Source organism: Telopea speciosissima, chromosome 1 (assembly GCF_018873765.1).
Source record: "Telopea speciosissima isolate NSW1024214 ecotype Mountain lineage chromosome 1, Tspe_v1, whole genome shotgun sequence".
In the NCBI taxonomy this organism is placed as follows: domain Eukaryota; kingdom Viridiplantae; phylum Streptophyta; class Magnoliopsida; order Proteales; family Proteaceae; genus Telopea; species Telopea speciosissima.
The window spans coordinates 38,776,599-38,800,142 of NC_057916.1; the positions used below are offsets into that span (position 1 = coordinate 38,776,599).

The 23,544-nt window shown below is 40.4% G+C and overlaps 2 protein-coding genes across 4 annotated transcripts; one reads left to right on the forward strand and one right to left on the reverse strand.

Moving 5' to 3' along the window:
- The first annotated feature begins 229 nt into the window (after positions 1-229).
- LOC122659186 (probable aspartic proteinase GIP2) lies at positions 230-12,043 on the forward strand. 3 transcript variants are annotated; one of them, XM_043854330.1, is made up of 2 exons: positions 244-1,415; positions 11,902-12,043. In XM_043854330.1, the coding sequence occupies exons 1-2, from the start codon at positions 254-256 to the stop codon at positions 12,024-12,026; spliced, it is 1,287 nt and encodes a 428-aa protein (XP_043710265.1). In that variant the 5' UTR covers positions 244-253; the 3' UTR covers positions 12,027-12,043. The 3 variants fall into 3 exon arrangements, with proteins under 3 accessions (XP_043710261.1, XP_043710265.1, XP_043710269.1); XM_043854334.1 differs by lacking the exon at positions 11,902-12,043 and adding an exon at positions 11,787-11,886 and having other exon boundaries at positions 244-1,306; XM_043854326.1 differs by lacking the exon at positions 11,902-12,043 and having other exon boundaries at positions 230-1,550.
- Positions 12,044-13,328: 1,285 nt separating this feature from the next.
- On the reverse strand, positions 13,329-14,225 carry LOC122649167 (chitinase CLP). The gene has a single exon (XM_043842547.1). The coding sequence runs from the start codon at positions 14,223-14,225 to the stop codon at positions 13,329-13,331; it is 897 nt and encodes a 298-aa protein (XP_043698482.1).
- Between the last annotated feature and the right edge of the window lie 9,319 nt (positions 14,226-23,544).

Genomic DNA, 23,544 nt, shown 5'->3' on the forward strand with positions numbered 1-23,544 from the left:
TACTCTCTAGCACAGCTGGCAGCTGGCATTATCGAATGAGATAAAACAACATAGTCGCCATTGTTGACGTTAGCGTTGACGAGTCGCCGCCTTATCCCAATGCAGAGAACCGTGGCGTGGCGTGGCGTTACATTACAAACCCAAACAAAATTTAACTATAAATAGAAGGTCTGGCCTTCCTCCAACTACCAATCAGTTTCCAATTACAGTAAGTGATTAACCAGCAACCATGGCTGTTTTCTCTCTCCGATTCATGCTTTTCTCTTCTCTGCTTCTTAATGTTCTACTCATCCTGCCTTCTCTATCCGATGCAAAACAGAGCTTCCGCCCCAAGGCCCTCGTCCTTCCCATCTCCAAAGATGCTTCCACACTACAATACCTCACCACTATCAATCAGAGGACTCCACTCGTGTCCCTCAATGTCGTCCTCGATTTGGGAGGTCAGTCTCTATGGGTTGATTGCCAGCAAGGCTACAACTCATCCTCCTATCGCCCAGCCCGTTGCCACTCTTCCCAGTGTTCCCTTGCTAAGTCCAACTCCTGCAGCGGTACCAACACATGCGGTGTCATTGTAGACAACACCGTCACTGGTACTGCCACCAGTGGAGATCTTGGTGATGACGTGGTTTCCATCCAATCTACCGATGGATCCAACCCTGGTCGTGTCGTCACCGTATCTCACTTTCTCTTCGCCTGCGCTCCTACCTTCATCTTAAAGGGCCTAGCCAGTGGCACCAAGGGAATGGCCGGACTCGGTCGCACCCGCATCTCATTGCCATCTCAGTTCTCCGCAGCTTTTAGCTTCCACAAGAAATTCGCAATCTGCCTCTCCTCATCCACCTCCGCCTCATACAACGGTGTCTTATTCTTCGGTGATGGACCTTACAAATTCCTCCCCAACGTCGATGTCTCCACAAATAATCTCGTATACACCAAGCTCTACATCAACCCCGTCAGCACCGCATCGGCTTACACATCTGGTGATGCTTCTTCGGAGTACTTCATCGGAGTCAAGTCCATCAAAGTCCAAGACAAGGCCGTCTCGTTGAATACGTCCTTGCTTTCCATCCAAAGTAGCACAGGCTACGGTGGGACCAAGATCAGTACCGTCAACCCATACACGGTGATGGAGACATCCATTTACAAGGCCGTAACCAAAGCTTTCATCAAGGCGGCTGCGTCCAGGAATATTACCAGGGTAGGAGCTGTGTCACCTTTTGGGGTGTGCTTCGACCTCAAGACCGTCCATGGAACCCGACTAGGAGCTTCGGTGCCGACGATCGATTTGGTGATGGAGAGCGAGAGTGTGAAATGGAGTATATACGGGGCAAACTCGATGGTGCAGGTGAACAACGATGTGATCTGTCTTGGGTTCCTGGACGGAGGTTCTAACCCAAGGACATCTATAGTGATAGGTGGTTATCAGCTGGAGGATAAACTGCTACAGTTCGATCTGGCCAATTCCAAGCTTGGGTTTAGTTATTCTTTACTCGTCTATCAAACCACTTGTTCCAATTTCAACTTCACTTCCACTGCTTGATCTACTAATTAAGTTGAATAAACGGCCAATGTATGATCACTTCTATTGGGCCTTAATTACATATGTATTGAAATTGATGTAGTGAACTGTGATTGCCAATTAATAACATTCTGTCATTGATCAAACATGATCACGATCATTTTTTCTCGCTTCAGAATGCACAATCATTTTCTTTTTTTTTCTGGCTTCAAAATGTGTTTTAAGTCCAAAATCTATTCCAAGAATACATACTAAACACAGCCTTAATAATCATATCATGTCAGCCTCGATCTTAATAGTAAGAAAGGGTATGAAACGGTATGATGTAGATATGTTTTTTTTCTTTTTAATGGGAAAGTATGTTTAAACTCGGATAAACAAACGGATAAAGTCAAGTAGGTTTAAACTTGAATAAACATACGGATCAAGTCAAGTAGTCAACTACTAGACTTTTTGTTATTGGTTTTATTTATGAATTTTTAATTGGTTATTTATTTATGGGTCTTTCTAAATGTAACCCATTAGGTTATAATTGAGTTTGTAACCTAATTTATAATCTCTTAAATGCCCTTAAGAGTAGAGAGAGAGAGAGAGAGAGAGAGAGAGAATCAATTAATGATCGCGAATCAACAATCGCCTAACAGACAAAGAAGAAATGACAAACGTCGTGAATACCTAACTGGCTAACTTAACAGTAGAGCTTTTCCAGGCTTCTTTCTCAAGGATTTGACTAAGAAGACGGAGCAAGAAGGGAAATATGGGTTGTAGGGCTTCAACGGTGGAGCTTTGGACTCTCTTTTCACAAGTTTATCCAATATTTGACCAGGCCTGACTTGTCCAAGTCATCAGGTTTAGAAAGTGGCTAAGCGTGTGAAGCCTTTTCTCTCTTCTTTCATCTCTTCTTTCCAAGCTGCGGTTCATTCCTAAACGGCAAATTTCGAACAATATCATCCTTGTCCATGAGATTTTCCACTACTTGAATCATAAAAAAGGTAAGGGTGCTTTCGTGGCTATTAAGTTAGATATGTCTAAAGCCTACGACAGAGTTGAATGGAATTTTATTCATTTTATTTTCAATTTCCTTGGCTTTGGAGATCATTGGGTTAAGCTCATTTACACTCTTATCTCTACTACTTCCTTCTCAGTAAAAATGGATGGAAGCCCTTTTGACCTGTTCATGGCATCTAGAGGTATTCGTCAATGGTGCCCCCTCAGTCTCTATCTCTTCATTACTGCTATGAAGGTCTTGTCTAGGCTTCTAGGAGCCTACGGAGACCTTGGGCTTTTTAGAGGCATTAAATTGGCTAGAAATGCCCCGGAGATTTCACACCTCCTGTTTGTTGATGATACCTTTATTTTTTGTCGGGTTACTATAGAGGATCTTACCACTATTAAGGCTATTTTAGATCTTTTTCTAACCTCTCTAGATAGGAAGTTAATATGGATAAAAGTGGTCTTTGGTTTAGTAGAAATGTATATGCCTCTAATAAACATAACTTGTGTTCTATTATTGGAATTAAGGAAATGAATAAATCATCCACTTATCTTGGAACAAATCTTTTTTATTCTAGATCTAGAGTCAAGAACTTTTCCTATATTGTGAATAGGGTTAATCAATGACTTGCTTCTTGGAAAACTAACTTCTTATCTCATGCAGGCTGTCGAGTGTTGATTCAGTCGGTCCTATCTTCTATACCATCCTATATTATGTCCTGCTTCTCCCTCCCACTCAAAATCTGTCAATCCCTGGACTCTGTTTGTATCAAATTCTGGAACAATAGTCCCAAGTCCAGGAAATTGAATCTTATTTCCTGGGAAAAGATTTGCAGACCCACTTCCTGGGGGGGGTTTGGGACTTCAAATGGCATCCACCCAGAACTCTGCCCTAATCTTGAAATTAGGATGGAGACTTCAAACACAAACCTCTTCTCTTTGGGCCTATGTCCTCAAGGCCAAGTATTTCCCCCACCGTTCTATCTTCGATCCCAAAACGATGGCTAAGCGGTGATCTCGGACCTGGAATAGTATTGTGGGCTGTCTTCCTAAGTTAAGACGCATGACTCTCAAACGGATAGGTAATGGATGCTCAACTGATTTCTGGAATGATCCTTGGATCCCTATTATTAAGGATCGTTCCACTCCCTCTTCCCTTAATTTACACTTTCAGCATGATATGCTAAGTCACTTCTGTAATAATGGATCCTGGAATACTTCATTACTTGTTGAGTTTCTTCCGCTTTCTTTTGTTCACAAAATTACTAATATCCCTCTGTCTTCTGCCAAGGATCAGCGGTGGTGTATTACTTCCAAAGATGGGAAACTTTCCACCAAACATGCTGCTAACTTTTTATCCTTCCATAGTGATTACAAGAATCAAGAATACTAAGCTCTCCAGGTGGTGGATATTTTTTTGGAAATTATCTATTCATCCAAAGTTTAAAACCTTTTTTTGGCGTGTTATAAATGCAAGTATACCAACTAGAGGAATTTTAGCAAAATTCCTGGATGGATATCAATTCTACGGTGTGTCTTGTGCGAAGCCTCTGAGAAATCTATATAGCACATACTCCTTTCTTGTCAAGTGGCTAAACATATTTGGGCTGTCAGACCCCTTGGCCCCCTTGGCCTCCCCCTCTATTCAGTATCTCTATGTTTCCTTCTTTTCCAGCAAAATTTTGGATAAGCCTGCTTTAATATGATTTTTCTCTGTTTTCGTCATTACTTGCTTTTATCTGGGAGGCTAGAAATAAACTGATTTTCTAGGGAAGGAAACTGCAATTGCACCATATTTTGACTTGAATTAACAGATGGCTTAATGACCTAGATATCTCCTCCCCCCCCCCCATGCTCATGACCTTGTTAAATCTCCTCCTATCCTCAAGTCCACTGGTATTGGTACCATTGTTTACTCTAATAGCCCCATATTATGTTGTGCAGGATCCTTCGCCCCAGGATTGAACCAATCTGCATGGGCTTTTGGAGTAATTCTTCAAGGGGATATCATTTTGGCAGAATCAAGCAGAAAGGAAGCGTATCACGCGATGGAACTGAAACTCACGGCAATTTGGAAGGGTATTCAGAAGGCTGCTGCATTACAGCTCCACCTACAGGAAATTTGGTGTTCGTGTGAGGAAATCTTATCTTTTGTACCTCAACCAGCGTCTCAACCTTGGCCGTGGCTATTAGTCCCTCTAATCTTTAACATCTTGGAAGCTGTATAAAACTGTAATTTTGTGCATATACCCAGGGATAGCTCTATTTTTTGTGGGTTTTATATGTTACAGGTCTTCCTCGTCATGTTTTGAAACAGTTGTACCCCCTCTATGTTAGTGGCTTTAATTAATATTATCTTGTCATAAAAATATATATATATATATATATATATCTATCACTCCAATTAGTTTCGATTTGTTATCAATTTCTGTTAATGGCCCGGTCTTGTTTTTTGTTATGTGCCTAATGTGGTTCAATCTAATGTATGGGTGCTAGATTGGGTCAGCCTAATATGGGATAGGTTAAAAGGCTTGGTTTAACGTGTTCCATCAGCTCTTGAGCTTTTGGCGTATCAATCAAGTACCTAACAATTGGTATCAGATGCGGGCACCACGTCACAGGTTCAAGTCACGGGAAGGGCTACCTAGGAGAGAGCTACCTGGAGTAGAGTGAAAACCGTCAAGAAAGGGCTACCTACTGCCAAATAGAAACCCTAGGACCAAAGCATGGTGGTTTGTTATGTGGTTAATGGGGTTCAATCTAATGTATGGGCACTAGATTGGAATAACTTAGTATGGGATAGGTTAGTGGGCTTGATTTAACAAGTTCCATCAGCTTTGGATATTTTGACGTATCGGTCTAGTATCTAACATTTTTATTATTGGCTTGGTCTCAACTTTTTTATACATAATACATTTTTTAAAAAAAAATTGCATTCAATCAATTTTATCCTTTTTTCAATCTAAAGGATCGATCCAATTGATTAGAATATTTTAAAAGTTTTAAAAAACCAAAATCAATACCAAACGAACAAGAAATTTGGGTAGTCAATTCTAATCGGTTCGGTCTCATTTCTGTGCCACCGCTTGCATCAAGGTTCCTTATGAAAAATCACTAGTACAAGAAACAGAGAAAATAAAACACAGATCTTAACATGTGAAAATTGTCCAATTATTCATCCTCTGGTGTCCATTAACTCAAAGGCCCCAAGCTCTTAGGTTTCGATCTTGGTCAATATCGATATTAATTTTGACATATTGATTAATATCAAAATTAATATTAATCAATTTTGACAGTATAGCAGCTTAGGTCTATGGAGTGGTTGATCCAGCATCGACCTAAGTGATCGACTAGAGTGTGTTTCTTGTTGAATCACTGTTGGATCAGTCTCGGCTGTTGACGTCGATCTCCGCACCTTAACTCCCCCAACATAATTTCCAAGCTTAATATACTCAATACACAACTAGGATTAGCCAATTATGGATACTTACCATGAGCGGTAGATCTGATGGTGGACCTTGCAGTTACATGGAGTGGGTGCCTACCTTTCGCTGACATGCAAAATTTTACCATTGGCCGAAGTTTCTTCCTCACGTCCAATCATCCAGTCCATACACCACAAGGTACTAGTGGCTATGACTTCGGGTTCTAGACCTAAAATCAGGGTTCGGGTTAGAGTTAGGCCAAACTGTAACATCAACAGTATCGGGGAGTGGATATTGTTGATACCCATATGTATGATCCAATATGATATCGATACCTTAAACCAGAAAAAGAGAGAAGTAAACGGATCGAATACAAAAATCGGATGTGATTGGATCTAGATATTTTTTGTGTGGATACGGATCCTTCCTCCCACTAGCGGATACAATTCACCCTCAATCTATGTCTCTCAATTGTTAAGTCTCACGATTCTCATTTCCTCATCCTTTAAAACATGTTGAATCTTCGAAAACACTTAGTTAAATTCTATATCATTAGTTGAATATCTATTTAGATCAGATAAGTATTTTTCAGATTCATTGAATATCTATTTAGAGTGAGAGCTACTAAAGACGGACGATGGTTGCGAAAGCATGGTGGTTTGTTATGTGCCTAATGGGGTTCGATCTAATGTATGGTTGCTAGATTGGACTAACCTAGTATGGGATAGGTTAAAGGGCTTGATTTAACGTGTTCCATCAGGTTTGGAGCTTTTGACGTATCGATCAAGTACCTAACAGTTTTATTATTGGTTTGGTCTCAACTTTTTTATACATAATAAATTTTTAAGAAACTTACTTGGATACCCCCTAGACTATTGCCCATTTTCTTACTATCCCCCCTTTTTCAAACATTCACTTGAACATCCCCTGCATTATCTTTCAAGTAGGTCATGTTCGTTAGTTTAGTGACGATGCAACATTGGTTAAATTTTTTGTAATGCTTAAACTACCCTTAAAGGGTACTGAAGTGACAAATTTACCCCCTTCTTCTTCTTCTTCTTCCTACAACCCCACCGCCCCTACCCCCTACTGCATTGCACCTGCAACACAACTGTTCAGTGCCTGTGGAATGGGAAAAAATTGAAATAACCCTATGAATTCCATATTTCTAGATTCAAAGGCTGGTTCTATGGTTCTTCGGGATCGATTCCATCTCATTTTAAATTCAGAGACAGAATAGAAATTGGTGCTCAAGAACCCTAAAATCAGTCCTTAGAACCAAAAATAAGAAATTTCTAAGGTGCGAGCTGTCTCTCCTCCATATCTCTTATTTCTTCTTCTTCTTCTCTTACTTTCTGCTATCCTTTTTCGTTGCTATTTAATTCTTTAGAAATTGCTTCTGTGTTATAAGTTCTGGTCGTACATCTGAGTTGAGTGTCATGCGGTAGAACTTCTCATATATCAATCCAACTGTTCTGAAACTTTGGACAGGAATTCCTCTTTCCTAAGCGATTGAAATCCCAAGATTATGCTCCTAGAAACCACTCTACCATGAGGTTAGAATCAGATAATCAAATCTGGTTCTCAGATTTTCGCCCAATTTGTTTCAGCCAAACTTTATCAGCATGTTCCCTGAAATCTGGGTTTGAGCTTGGATGATCTTAAAAGGCCGGAGTACAGCAGCTTTGCCTGGAATTTTAGATTGATTAAGCCTCCAATGAAGGATCCTTGAAAGATCTGGTGTTCTCACCATATCTGACGAAGAAATTTCACTAATGGCTGAGACTGAAAAAATGAGGGATTCTGTTTAACTTCCATTTAATCCCTCGCAAAACTAAAAGTTTAAGTCAAGTTATGGGGGTAGGGGTAGGTTGCAGGAAGAAGAAGAAGGGTTAGTTGGTCGTTTGACTTCACAAGTTTCAATTGAATAACTCGTAAGGGTAAAATGGACATTTCCATTTAAACACTAACAACATTCTAAAACCGTCAGGCTTCAGGGGGTGTCAAGTAATTGTTTGAAAAATTGGGTATTGTAAAAAAACAGGCAATAGTCTAGGGTGTTCAAGTAATTTTCTCTAATTCTCTTTTTTTTTTTAAATTGCATTCTATCAATTTTATCCTTTTTTTCAGACTAAACGATCGGTCCAAGTGATTAGAACATTTTAACAGTTTTATAAACCAAAATCAATACCAAACGAACAAGAAATTCGGTCAGTCAATTCTAATTGGTTTGGTCTCATTTTTTTTGCCACTGCTTGCATCAAGGTTCCTTATGAAAAATCACTAGTACAAGAAACAGAGAAAATAAACCACAAATCCTAATGTGTGAAAAATTTCCAATTATTCATCCTATGGTGTCCATTAACTCAAAGGCCCCAAGCTCTTAGGTTTCGATCTTGGCCAATATCGATATTAATTTTGACACATTGATCTGTATCAGGTCAGATCGGATCATTTTACCTGTCAAGATATCGATACCTTGATTTTTTGACCCTTTTACATTCTCTTATATTCATATCACCACTACAGTATTAGTATCAGCAGTATCGGGGAGTGGATATCATTGATACCCATACGTATGATCCAATACGATATCGATACCTTAAACCAGAAATAGAGAGCTAGAAGTAAATGGATGAAATACAAAAATCGGATGCGATCGTGATCTAGATATTTCTTAATACGGAACCTTCCTCCCACTAACAGATACGATTCGCTCTCAATCTATGTCGCTCAGTTGTCTAAGTCTCATGATTCTTATTTCCTCATCCTTTAAAACATGTTGAATCTTCAAAAAACGCTAAAAATCATTAGTTAATTTTTTATAAATAATTCAATATCTATTTAAATTGGATTATTATTTTTCAGATTCTTTGAATTTTAATTCAGATACCCTTAAATGGATACAAAATCAAATTTGGGTTTACAAATATCCGTTTAGATCCCTTGTTTTACTTATACCTATTTTGATCATCACACCCCGTAAAGCAGAATGAGGGGTTGAAAACAAAAACACTACCGGTGGATAACAATTACGATTATCAGAACAAGTGTGCCATTGAATCAAGAGGCACACGTGTTCAGTATTTCAGATCATCAGATGTCAATTAATCATTATATTTTTAGGATAAAAAGTCGCAGCGCGAGTGGGAAAGTAGGATAAACGCACCATTAAAACTCAACGGTTAAATCTCAACCGTTGGGATTTAACCAATCGATCTTAACCGATGAATTTTTAACTTGCCACCGGCCACGTCTTCTTCTCCAACTATCGACCTGCATCCCAAAACGAACGGAAGGGTTAAGTCGGTGAAGCAAAACAGCCAAAACCCTAATCATCTTCTCCAAGGATGGCTGCTGCTGGAGCCCTTTTCTCTGTGCGAGCTTCCGCCGCACTTCCCCTTTTCTCATACAGGGTGCCATTTGAGATGTATTCGTACACCATGAGAGGTTTTTCCAGCCCAACACAGCAAAACCCTAATCATTTTCTGTTTCTTTTTGTAATGGTTAGTGATGGGTGAGTCTGTTTCCCTTCGGAGAATCTAATGGAGATGGCAAAGAAGTTTGCTGAGTCGTCCTAAGATCAAAAAGTGGATGAAGTAGAGGAGTAATAAACATTAATTGCATTGAGGTGATCTAATTTGAGATTTTTAGAGGAGAGGATGAGGGGAAAGGGAAAGGGAAAAAGAAAAGGGGAAATACAGAAAGATTCCCTTCTTTGTTCTTTCTATTTTGTACATTTATGTGATTTATTGATTAATTGATCAAAAATCCAATGGAAAAATCCAGAAAAACAAAATCGAATGAAGACCAGAAAAGGCCCCAATTATAATTTTAGTTTTTTAATCTTCTTCAAATTTACATTTCCATTTTCTTCCAGTTGCTTAGAAAACCAACAAAAAAGAAAGAAAGAAAGAAAGAAATTAGAGTTACAAAAATTAGAGAAGGAAGAAAAAGATAGGGTCTTAATTGTTTAGGGTTTCCTCTTCCACCAAGGCTGGTTGTCTCTGCGGAAGCTTCAGGTTCAAGGAGATACCAAACAAAGATGACGACGGTGGAAGCAGCAGGTTGAAGCACTCCCTTGAACCAAGTAGGGTTCTGTGTCGCCTCAAGCACTCCCCTACAACGAAAAAGAATAGGAAAAAGCATAAACCTATTGTCACGGTTAGCAGGTTACAAGTTTTTTTTATTCAACGGCTGTGATTAAAAGATCAAAAAATAAATGGCTCAGATTAGGCTGTTGCGATTAACGTTGAGTTTAAGAAATATACCCTTAGCGCTGCGACTACGCACTCATATTTTTATATTTAAAGATTGAATGGTCAAAGCCAATCTTGTACTTCCTAACAAACCTGGCAGCCGAACCTGGCATTTAAAGAAAGAGATTGATCTTCTGCAGTACCGGTGGGGCGGTGATGCACATCCGACGACACAGTAGAGGCCACATGACATACATGACCTCTGCGGTGATGCACATCCGACGACACAGCAGAGGCCACATGACATACATGACCTCTGCTGTGCTGCCGAATGTGCACCGCTGCCCTGCCGGGTACTCCAGAGGATTTTAATTCCCCCACATAGTTGCCAGCCATCGTAGACGTTAGCCACGGCGAGTCGGTGCTTTATGACACACAACTGTACAGTAATAACGATTCACTAGTCACGAGGTTATAAGTTTCAAAGCTTAAAAGAAGGGAATTGAAACGCAACAATAAATAGAAGGAATCCGAACTGTAACTCTGTAATAAGTGATTAACCAGCAGCCATGGCTGTTTTCTCTCTCCGCTTCATGCTCTTCTCTTCTCTGCTTCTTAATGTTCTACACTCATCCTGCCTTCTCTATCCGATGCAAAACAGAGCTTCCGCCCCAAGGCCCTCGTCCTTCCCATCTCCAAAGATGCTTCCACACTACAATACCTCACCACTATCAATTAGAGGACTCCACGCGTGTCCCTCAATGTCGTCCTTGATTTGGGAGGTCAGTCCCTCTGGGTTGATTGCGAGCAAGCCTACAACTCATCCTCTTACCGCCCCGCCGGTTGCCACTCTTCCCAGTGTTCCCTCGCTAAGTCCAACTCCTGCAGCGGTACCAACACATGCAGTGTCATTGTAGACAACACCGTCACTGGCACTGCCACCACCGGAGACCTCGGAGATGACGTGGTTTCCATCCAATCCACCGATGGATCGAACCCTGATCGTGTTGTCACCGTATCTCACTTCCTCTTTGCCTGCTCTCCAACCTTCATCTTAAAGGGCCTAGCAAGCAGCGCCAAGGGAATGGCCGGACTCCGTCGCACCCGCATCTCATTGCCCTCTCAATTCTCTGCAGCTTTTAGGTTCCCCAAGAAATTCGCAATCTGCCTCTCGTCTTTCACCTCCCCCACATTCGACGGTGTCTTATTCTTCGGTGATGGACCTTACAAATTCCTTGATGGCATCGATGTCTCCAACAATCTCGTATACACCAAGCTCTTCATCAACCCCGTCAGCACCGCATCGGCTTATACATCTGGTGATGCTTCTTCGGAGTACTTCATTGGATCGAGTTAAGTCCATCAAAGTCCAAGACAAGGCCGTCTGGTTGAATACATCCTTGCTGTCCATCCAAAGTAGCACCGGCTACGGTGGGACCAAGATCAGTACCGTCAACCCATACACGGTGATGGAGACATCCATTTACAAGGCCGTAACCAAAGCTTTCATCAAGGCGGCCGTGTTCAGGAACATCACCAGGGTAGGGGCTGTGTCACCTTATGGGGTTTGCTTCGACCTCAAGACCGTCTACGGCACTCGAGTAGGAGCTTCAATGCCAACAATCGATCTGGTGATGGAGAGCGAGAAAGTGTAGTGGAGGATATTCGGGGCAAACTCGATGGTGCAGGTGAGCGAGGATGTGATCTGTCTTGGATTCCTGGACGGAGGTTCTAAGTTCTAACCCAAGGACATCTATAGTGATAGGTGGGTATCAGCTGGAGGATAACCTGCTACAGTTCGATGTGGTCAATTCCAAGCTTGGGTTCAGTAATACTCTACTCCTCAGGGAAACCAATTGCGCCAACTTCAACTTCACTTCCCCTGCTTAATCAACTTAGTAGTTCAACCAAACAATGATTACGGACCATACTTAATGTTGTTTACGTTTAGAAAATAGAACAGATAAATATTTATTGGGAGAAAGACTCTATCTCGACACATGCACTCCGTGTGCTGTTCCTACTACCAACACATGATCACGCGAAATGATTGTTGCACTCGATGGAAAGGCAGAAATTCCTAGCTAGAGAGGCAAAAATCATTTCGTAAAGCCCTATGTCTGGGCACGAGGGTGCAGGCACGTGCCTAGGTAACATTCTCTTTCCCTTATTTATTTCAACAAAATTAAATAAAAGGCAAATGATCAATGATATTGGGTTTACGTATGTATTGAAATTGATGTAGTGAAATGTGATTGCCAATAAAATTGTCATTCAAATTTGTCACGGCCAGTGTTTTGTGGATTTGAGCTGGAAGTTTAATAAACAGATATTGATCTATCACCATTGGAAAACCGTCCTCGTATCGATAGATTTTTTGTCAACTTTTCCCATCGTAGGATGACTGAGGACGCAACACGTATTCATTAGCCACATTAGTAGTAGAAGAGCTGGAGCTGAAGTCGATGTCAAGAAAGAAGACCAGAGAAACTCGAAGCCAAATCCTATTGTAACATGTGCCCATTTTTTATCAATGGACCACCAGGGTAGATTTTGAACCTCTCAACTGCACTAAACTGCCCAGTGCACCACATTTGAGAATCCAACAGTTAAAACATGGGCAGTTGTGATTTTATATCTTCTCAAGTGTTGGGTATATGGTTGGATTTTCACGTGAGGTGCACTGGGCAATGCACCACATTTGAGAGGATAAAAATCCCACTGATCGTGTTGATTGCATGTGAGACACTTTGGGCATATTCCATTCCTTGGATTTTTATACTTTGTATCCAAACCTTATGTAACTCATGTCGTTTATCTAAATATAATTTCTTTTACCACAAAAAAAAAAAAAAAAAAAAAAGCCATTATGGACCTAGAATTTTTTCCAAACACATCATCATTCCATTTTCATTTAATAGATGTCAACCATTTTTCGAATGTGTATTAAACCAAAAACCTATTCCGATAATACATACCAAACACAGTCTTAATAAATCATATCATGGGCTCATGGCACCCTCGACCTTAATTAAAAAATTGTGAGTAAGGGTATGATAAAGATAGACCTTAATTAGAAAGTAGGTTTAAACTTGAATAAACCAATCAAGTCAAGTAGTCAACTACTAGAATTGTTGTTATTTGTTCTATATATATGATTTTTAATTAGTTATTTATTTTGATGAGCAACGGTCAATTGGAAGTGGTGAAATTGAAGTTACCACATGTGGTCCTAATGAAATACAATGTAGAGCTAAACCCTAGCTTTGACTCCACAAGGTCAAACATTAAGAAATTATCCTCCATCTGGAACGACCCAATCACCACCGCTTGATCAGCCATTTCCCCACCATCCACAAACGCAAGGCATGCCACGTCATTACTCACTTGCTTCATCGAGTTGACCCCAAATATTGTCCAGTTCTTCCCATTTGAAAGCTCCAGATCTATCTGAGGAACACGATATCCCACTCGTGTGTATCCAAGATCAGTGGAATTGAAACATGTATCAAATGGCTCCACACTCTTCACACGTGTGAACGTCTCGGTAGCCTTGGAAAAGTCCTCTACAAAAATTTCATAGATGTGTGTCCTGAGTGTTGTGTAAGGCACCACCGTATCCAGCTTCACTCCACCGCGGCCGCCGTGTTCGTCCAACTCAAACACCTTGTTTGGAACCCGAATCCTTTTCCCGTCGATGGATATACCGGCGAGACCGATGTAATAGCCGAGGGATGTCAGATTCGTGATCAACGGTGTGTAGGAGAGAATGGTAGTCACATCGAACGGTGTTGGAGGTAGCATATAAAAGGGACCTTCTCCAAAGAAGAGAACACCAGGCGCTGTAGTGGTGCTGGGCAGGCAAATAGAGAACTTCTTTTTCACTTGAGAAGAGAACTGTGTAGTAAGAGAGAGAGGGGATTGGGAAAGGCTGGCCATGCCAAGAGATCCGACGGGTAGAGATCTCAGAAGTGAGTTGGGAGCACAAGAAACGTATAACTGATTGAAGTTAATAGCAACCGTGGGTGATTGGCCATCTGTCCAATAGATGATGAGATCTTTGTAGGTTAGTTCAGCCAAGGCACACATTTTGGTGATGGGGTTCACTGGGGTCACCACGCAGTTGCAGTGCTGGCTTGTTTTGCCGGTGCAGTTGGAAGGAGGACACAAGGGAGAAAGGTAAGATCGAGCCTCGGAGCATTGGGAAGAGAAACAAGAGACTTGAGGGTGTTGTTTAGGGCAGTGATACCATAAGAAGGCCAGGGCTTCCGAGGTCTATGACATAACTCTCATTGAAGTCAAGGGTCATTGTGTAGAGGGAAGTGGTGGTGTCTTTGGTTATGGGTGAGACAAGGGCATTGTAAGGTGGATGAGTTGATGCAACATATGGAAGAATTATGATCAGTGCTGCAAGGGTTATGGAGGAGTAGATGAATATTGGTCCATGGAAGATCTGAATTTGAGACATCTTCATCCTTGTTTGGTTTTGATTTTGATTTTTGATGAGATTGAGCTCATCAAATTTAGGAGGTTTTATAGAAAACATTATCTTGTTTTCTCTTAGTGGGATGCATGTTGTGGACAGCTAAGAAGTTGACCCTTTAAAATCTGAAAACTATATTAATTCTATTTGAATCTATCAAAAAAAATATTATCTTATATTTTTGGATGTCAATGAAAAAACTAAATTTGAGGAAATAGACTGACACATAAATTAATCATTTACGATTCTCATATAAATTAATCATTTATGATTTTCACATGATGACGCTACGAACTGAATATTTTTGTATTTTGTACTTTTGGATAATGCCAATGTGAGCTCCATTGTGAGTTTAAGATCTATTAATAGGGAACCCAGTTCCCTAGTTCCTCTAATAAGAGGGGGTGGACTCCACCCAAGCAGAGTGTTCGGGCAGGGGTAAGGTGGTCATTGTGTCCCTTTTGTTAGGGGGATTGGGGAACTTGGCCACACTGGGAACAGGAGGTGATACAGATCCAGTAGTAATAGTGAGAGAATCAAATCTTTGGGTGACTGGAGCCCCAATTTCGCTATTATCTATAAAATTTATTTTTCATTTTTTTCTATTTTTCTTTATTTTTCTTTATTTTCTAATTTATTTTGAATATTCGACTCAAAATGCATAAGCTTGATATTTTTTTAATTCTTATAAATACAAAAGTCCATTATGCATTTGCCTCTCTTGGAACCCTACAGTAGTAAGAGTCTCGTGCACTGGGTCAAAAGCCCATCATGCCAACCAGGTAACTTACATTAATCTATACATTGAGCTACATGGGATAAGCGTGGATCATGTCCTTGTACAAGTACCATCCAAGGTCCTTCAGAGCCATTCACATGGAATCCACTCCTCCTGTAGGTCCCACTATGGATTACATGTGAGTGGCCCTAAAGGGCCTTGGACGGTACTTGTACAAGAACACGATCCGGTCTCACATGGGTTCATCTCATTCAATCTTTTTTGGATGATCGATGGTGTCAAAGTCAAATAGGTTGGATGAACATAAATATGGTTTCCTCCCTTTATTTTATTACAAAGAAAAAAAGTCATCACTAAATCAAATCATTTATAATACTTTAACCAATCTAGATTAGATTCATATTATTATTAAAGGATTTTCTTATTAACACCCCTCAAGAAAACTGTAGAGTTCTATTATTAAACTCCTTACTTCCTTACTAATGAAGCTGGGGAGCAATCACCTCAAACTTTCGGGAATATCTCCTGTTATTCTTGGAATTTGAATATTAATTCTTGGACTTAAACTAAGAAACTTCACGTTCCACACATGGCTTTTTTTTTTTTTTTTGGGCGGGGAGGGAGCTAGGGGAATTTGGTAAACCTAAAATATAATAATCTGAAAACTGTTCCATTTCAATGAAAAATACCTTCTGCAAATTTCATGGTTCTAAGGCCTTATAGTAGATTGGTTTCCCTGGCAAAAGGTTTTAGCTGCAAGATAAGCCTAGTATATATTTCAAAATAATTAAAACTTTTAATATATTTTAGACAAGCTACATTTTAATAAGTAACATACCAGTGCATGAATAGGTCGCACCTTATAATAAAAAATCAATACGATACATGAGATGATCACTAGCCATCTCATCAAATATTTTTCAGGAAATTAAATATGAAAAAATTTTGAGGAAACATGAGTATTTCGTTGAACTTGGTAAATGTCGCAATGGGTATACAAATTCCAAGATGTATGTCAGCTGAGATTGACCACTTGACTCTCTCTCCTAAAGACTGTATTTGCCCCTATGGTGCAACTAGGTAAATTCAAAACGACTTTCAAGATATAACAGTCTATTGGCTTCTGGTAGTTGGCGTGCATTCGATTATTGTACCACTTTGAGTACGTCAAAATTATGCTCAAACCCAAAACATAAAAAATTTATCGACAAAATGTGGTATAAAATTCAGGGATGGAATTTAATTGGAGGAAAAAAAATACACTGCTGCTAAAACACACTCTTACTCACAAAACTGCAAGAATGAGAGATTAATTGATACTCTTTTTTTTTCTTTTTTTGTAAGAAGAGATTAATTGATATCAAGACCACCAATCGTGGTATTTTGGCACCTTGTTTCTCTACATTAAAGTGCTCATGTGGATATTATTTGGTTTACACTCAAAATTTACTTCAATTTTTATTTGATATCAATTCATCTATTTATAAATCAATAGATTAAGGACGTGTTTGGTATGCATTGCTGGAATAGATTCTAAGTCTCGAATGCATTCTAAAATCTGATTATTTTCTATTTTCTTAGTTCAAAATGTGTTCCAGACCCATAACCTATTTCGAATTACATATCAAACACAATGTAAGTTTGGAAGAGGTATAGAGTGTTGGTCAAACAACGGTCCAGGGATCAAACCATGGCTCCCTAGGGTGACCAAGATATTTATCCTCAGGGTTTTGCACGCCCTGGGTTAGCCCATCGTGTCCCATAGATGCCCCATTTAATTTTTAGGGCTTCCCATGGTCGCCCATGGGAACCCTGGTGCATCGCTATTAGGGTTTCTCCTTCCCTCATGTGTCCCATAAAATTTATTATCACAGTAGGGACGAAGAAACTCATCCCTAGTCCATCACATGGCAAGGGGGATCCATCCCTAACTCGAATGCGCAGCGGAAAAGGTCGATTCGAGTTTCTTTCGCATCCCATGAACATTAAATAATTAAAACAAAAAGAAATTATTCAAGAACTGCTAACCTGGTGAGCCTCAAGTGTTGCTCCTCCAATAGATAGTGGTTCTTCCTCCATGAAGCACTTCAAGCAGACAGATCTGAACCTCAATCGGTGCTACCAAGGTTTTCCAAGCCAATCCAACGTATCTCGAACTGGATCTGGGTTTCTAAAACCCTAGCTCTCAAGAACTAGAGAGCAAGAAGAAGAAACACAAGAGAGAGAGAAGGGGGAGCCAAAAACGTGGAGAGGGGGTAGCTTTGAAAAACGTGGAAGCCTAGTCTCTCCCACGTTTTGGTCTCCTTTTAATTAAAAATAAATATTAAATTAAATCCTAATAGGATTTAATATAATCACAGTGAGAGTCTAACTCTCTCTCTCCTGATATATCTCTTGATTGGCTCTTTTTGTCTATCTCAAAGTCCTTTACTAGGTGAAGAAGCATAATCTAATAGGGAATGTGTTAATCAGCTCATTTATTTAATTATTAATGGATAATTACAATTAGCACCAATTCCATTAATTAAATAAAGAGCCAATTAAATTAGCAAATTTCAAATAACTCCCTATATGATAACTATTATCATATACAACCCCCCCACTAATCAACACCATCATTATGGAATCTAGGGCATGTACACTTGTACTGCCAAACCCCAATCCATTGTACATGTCCATATACGAGTGTTTGTGCATCTGATCGGGTCCTGCAAAACTCGATAAAATACTTTGTTCAAATAATTATAAATAATGTATCATTTTATGTAAAATAGATTTTTGCAAAACCATTTCCAAAACGGCACTGGATCCAGATTCTGATCCGACCATGCACAGACAGTCTCTATCTTGGTGTTCCCCAATCGGGCAACGATGACCGTGTTGAATAAGTCCTTCACTCACATAGTGTTCACGCATTCCTAGAACACCGACTTTGACTCGCTTGAGTCTCAGTCATTGATGAACTAAAGAATGCGATCACACTTTGCAGTGACAGGGTTCCCTTAGGTACAGGGTGTCGGTAACACATGTCTATCCCTTCCTACATCTAGTAGTAATACATGAGGGAATCAACAAAGTAGATTCTTCGCCAATGCACACATCAAACATGTGAGCACTCACATTCGTACCCTGACATCACATGTCTAGGCATACCCAATGCGACGACCATATGATAAGGGTGCCCAGCCCAAACCCTAGTCGTGACTACCATTTTAAGTATAACTTACGGACACATAATGCTCAAAAAGTTTATATCGCATGTGACAATATTAAACTAAAATGTATAAATGTTCGATACAAAGGTGAACCGGGTTGAACCAGACCGAACCGGGTTTGATAGACACACACTTGTCCAACAATCTCCCACTTGTACATCAAAGCCAAATCCCCATACATTTTAAACCCATGCCCTCCATGTGTTTCTCAAACACACCTGGTGACAAACCCTTTGTCATGGCATCAAACACATTTTCAGTTGTGTCCACTTTGGAGATACTCATGTCACCCTGCTAGATAATCTCTCTGATGAGGTGATACTTTCGCTGCACGTGCTTGTTCCTCTGATGAGCCCTAAGCTCCTTAGCTTGTGCAATGGCCCCCCTATTGTCACATAACATGGGAATAGGGCCCTTGACAAGATCAGGGATTACCTCCAAATCTGATAGGAATTTCCTCAGCTAAACACCTTCTTTTGCTGCATCACAATCTGCAAGGTATTCTGCTTCGGTAGTAGAATCGGCTATAGACTTTTGTTTCGTACTCCGCCACACAATGGCACCTCCACCCATTAGATATACCATCCCGGACTGTGTATCCCAATACTAACAACTGATCAGATCCAAAAACCAAGAAATATTCCTTAGTCCTTCTCAGGTACTTGAGGATATTCTTGACAGCACTCCAATGCTCGCGTCCAGGGTTAGATTGATAACGACTTACCATACCTACTGCATAGCAAATGCCTGGCCTCGTACACAACATAGCATACATAAGACTCCCTACTGCTGAGGCATAGGGAATTCTCTTTATCTCTTCAATGTCTGTCTGAGACTGAGGACATTGAGATCTGGAAAGACTAACTCCATGTCTGAAGGGAACACTTCCCCTCTTAGAGTTCTCCATACTAAATTTGGCCAGGACTTTGTCTATATAGGTAGCCTGTGACAAGCCTAGCATCCTTTTCTGGCGATCTCTTACAAGTTTGATCCCAAGGATATAGCTAGCTTCACCAAGGTCTTTCGTCAAAAATGTTGTGGATAACCACTGTTTTACTGATGAAAGAAAACCTACATCATTACCAATCAGCAATATGTCATCTACTTATAAAACAAGAAAACATACTGCCCTCCCACTGATCTTCTTGTAAATGCATGGTTCATCCAAGTTTTGATAAAAAACAAACGATTTGATTGATTGATCAAACCTGATGTTCCAACTCCTGGAAGCCTGCTTCAGTCCATAAATAGACCTCTGCATTTTGCACGCCTTTCTTTCTTCCTCCAAGGAAGAGAACCCCTCTGGCTGCTCCATGTAGATTTCCTCTTGTAGGAACCTGTTTAGGAATGCAGTCTGCACATCCATCTGCCAGATTTCATAATCCAAGTGTGTGGCGATTGCCAATAAAATCTTGATGGATTTCATCATCGCCAGTGGTGAAAAGGTTTCCTCATAGTCTATACCCTCTTTCTGGGTATAGCCCTTTGCCACCAGTCTTGCTTTGAATCTTTCGACCTTTCCATCTGCGCCCTTCTTCCTCTTGAAGATCCATTTGCATCCAATAGGCTTGACGCCAAGCGGTGGATCGACTAGAGTCTAGACCTTGTTGGAATGCATCGAATCGATTTCAAAGCGCATTGCCTCCAGCCACCTAGTGGCATCAACATCCTTTAGAGCCTTAGAGTATGTTATCGGCACATCATCCAATTCAACCGATACCATGTGGAACTCTTCCACTGTTTCCTCTTCGGTTAGAAGAGTTAGCCTGGTGGGTGGTCTAATAGCCCTCCCACTGCATCGAGGTTCCTCAGGTGTTGGTATTTCAGCGGGTATGTCAGTTGGTCTCACTTCTGGAAGTGACGTTTCTGAGCCATCTGATAGCTCTTTTATGACTACTGGTTCGGACCTCTAGGCCATCATTTCTTCCTCCCAAAATGTGACATGTTTACTTACAATGACCTTTTGGTCAACTGGGTCATAGAAATAATAGCCCATCGTGCCTTTGGGGTAGCCTAAGAAATAGTTTCTCGAAGTCCTGGATTCCAACTTATCTGTCTGTTGCTTTCGCACATGTGCTATGCAATCCCATACCCTAAGGTGTTGAATACTGGGCTTTCGTCCTTTCCACAACTCAAAGGGTGTCTTGGCTACAGACTTAGATGGAACCCTATTCAAGATATATATAGTCATCTCTAAAGCGTACCCCCAGAAAGAAAGAAGTAGCTCACTATAAGTGAGTATCGTCCTGACCATATCCAATAGGGTCCGATTGTGTCGTTCGGATACACCATTTTGTTGTGGTGTGCTTAGATTAGTTAGCTGACTAACTATCCCTTGGGATATGAGATGTTCTTTAAACTCATCCGATAGATACTCCCCTCCACGATCTGATCGTAAGGACTTGACGCGTTTATCGAGCTGTCTTTCAACCTCGGCTTGGAATTCTTTAAATTTATCAAAGGCTTCCAATTTCCTACGCATCAAGTATATGTCATCATATCTAGAGTAATCATCGGTGAACGTGATAAAGTACTTATACCCATATCTTGCTTGTATGTTTATGGATCCACACACGTTAGTGTGTATCAACTCCAACAGATCTGTGGCTCTAGCACCTTTATTGCTAACGGGTTTCTTGGTCATTTTGCCCTGAAGACATGACTCACAAGTGGGGAATGGTTCCACCCTCAGACTCTCTAAGGGCCCATCCCTCACCAATCTACTGATTCGGTCCACATTAATGTGACCCAATATTAGATGCCACAGATATGTTGAGTTCACTGGAGCTGCTTTTCGTTTCAAATCAACATTTGAAACAACATTCGTGCTAATAGGACAATCTAGAAAATACGAACCACTTTGCATATATTCGGATGCCACAAGAGAATTATTAAAACGAATAATCAATTTAGAATTAAAGGAAAAACTATATCCGTCCAAAACAAGTTTTGAAACTGAAATTATCTTCCTCTTGAAAGAGGGTACATAATAGCAATCATTTAAAACTAAACTAGCAGAACTAAAATTTAAAATAAAAGTTCCCACAGCCATCGCCATGGTCTCAGCTCCAGTGCCCATCCGAAGATGCACTTCATTTCTTTCTAGGTTCCTTGTCTCCTTGAACCCCTGCAAATCATTGCAAATATGAACAGTGGATCTACTATCCACCAACTAAGAATTGGTCGGTTCAAAAGATAAATTAGATTTATAAAGGACGTGAACATCACATGTACCTTCTTTAGCAGCTTCTGTTTCATCCAGCTTCTTGTCTTTCAAAGTTACCAGGTAAGCACGATAGTTTCTTTTTCAATGACCCTCCTTTTTGCAATAGAAGCACTTGTCTTTGCCTTTATTGCCCGACTTCCCACCCTTGGCTTTCAGGGTCTCACCCTAATTACTTCCCTTTTTCTTCTTCTTCCCATTTGCAGAAGGCTTTGCCTCAGTTGCATTGACCTCAACCTTGTCCTTTTCCAAGGACGCTTCAGCCTCTACCGGTGCATTAGCAAGCTCGGTGAGCTCCATCTCCTTCTTGGACATCTTGGAAGACATCCTAAAAGGTGTGTAGGCAGAAGTGAATGACGCTAAGATCACATCAGTCTTGTATCGCAAGCTGAAACCAGTCCTCATGGATTCCAATTTTTCAAACAGATTGATCATTTTCATTGCATGATCCATCACTGGAGTCCCCTGGGACATCTTGGAGTTATGGATTTGACTCACCGCATCAGAATGTGCTTGTGTCAACTGCCTGTTGAACAATTCAGCAAGCTTATCCATTTTACCCCCAGCAGTGCGTATATCCTTGATTGAGTCTACAACTGACTTTTTCAACGATCCTAGGATATAGAGTGATGCATTGGAATCCCTCATGAGGAACTCCTGCATCTCTTCATTTGCCTCAAAATCGTTCGAATCGAGTTGAGGAGGAACTTGTTTATCTAGAACTGTGTACAATCCTTCAACAGTCAGGAGCAACTTAATGCTCTGGTACCAATCAACATAGTTTGTACCATTAAGTTTGTATTCGCTAATGAGTGTTAACAGGTTGGAATTAACGGCAGCCATCGTATATTAATCTATACATGCACAAGTAAATAACCATATGCTAATTAATGACCATTGAAAATAATAATTGAGCACACAGACATCAATAGTCTTTCATGATTTGGGTTTCCCTCATAACCCAAAAGATGAATTGGATACCTACAATCCTTGCATGCATAACTTACCCTGTCGGGAGTCATTATACACACCATGGTAGTGTGGACTAAGTTGTCCGCCTCATGGGCTTCCAATATTTTCGGCCACCTGGGTGTCATGTCCAGATCCTGTCGACTGACATACACCCAAGTCATGTACTTACCTATTGCATTAGTTAGAATCATGGAACCATGAAAGATGGTCCACTGTCATAGTGCCCTCTCACTATCCATACCCTAATGTATCTAGATAGAGGTAAATGGTTATCCTAGCAATGTCATGTCGGCGTATGCAGGGCATATCACACAATCTCTACATTTATCTTCAATAGGAGGTCATGAACATGTTTACCAATTAAGACTAGTTCATATCATATATGTATTATGATTAAAGAGGGATTAAACAACTCTCACATACATATCATGGATGGAATAAAATAACATAATTAATCAACATTAATTAAGAGTGATTATGGGATGGCGACATTTTTATCAGAAGCAATTAAAGAATCCTCCTAATAAAAAAAAAACTAGTAACTATGGGTGCATTTATCATGCCATGGATGCCACGCCTCGATCATCTCTTCCGCCCGATCACGTCTTCAAAGTAGGTGACTTGCATCTCCATAAGCTTTGAGCGCACATGTGGATCACCATCTACATGCCTTGGGAGTCCTAACTCCTCTTAAATTACAATGGAAACCTAGGAAAAATTCTATACACTTTTCTTTCTATAATAATAAAGAAACCCCGCATGGAGAAACCAACCCA

Bases quoted from the DNA above. Each gene is read 5' to 3' on its own strand.
- LOC122649167 (XM_043842547.1), bottom strand. From the start codon at position 14,225: ATGTGTGCCTTGGCTGAACTAACCTACAAAGATCTCATCATCTATTGG.
- LOC122659186 (XM_043854326.1), top strand. From the start codon at position 230: ATGGCTGTTTTCTCTCTCCGATTCATGCTTTTCTCTTCTCTGCTTCTT.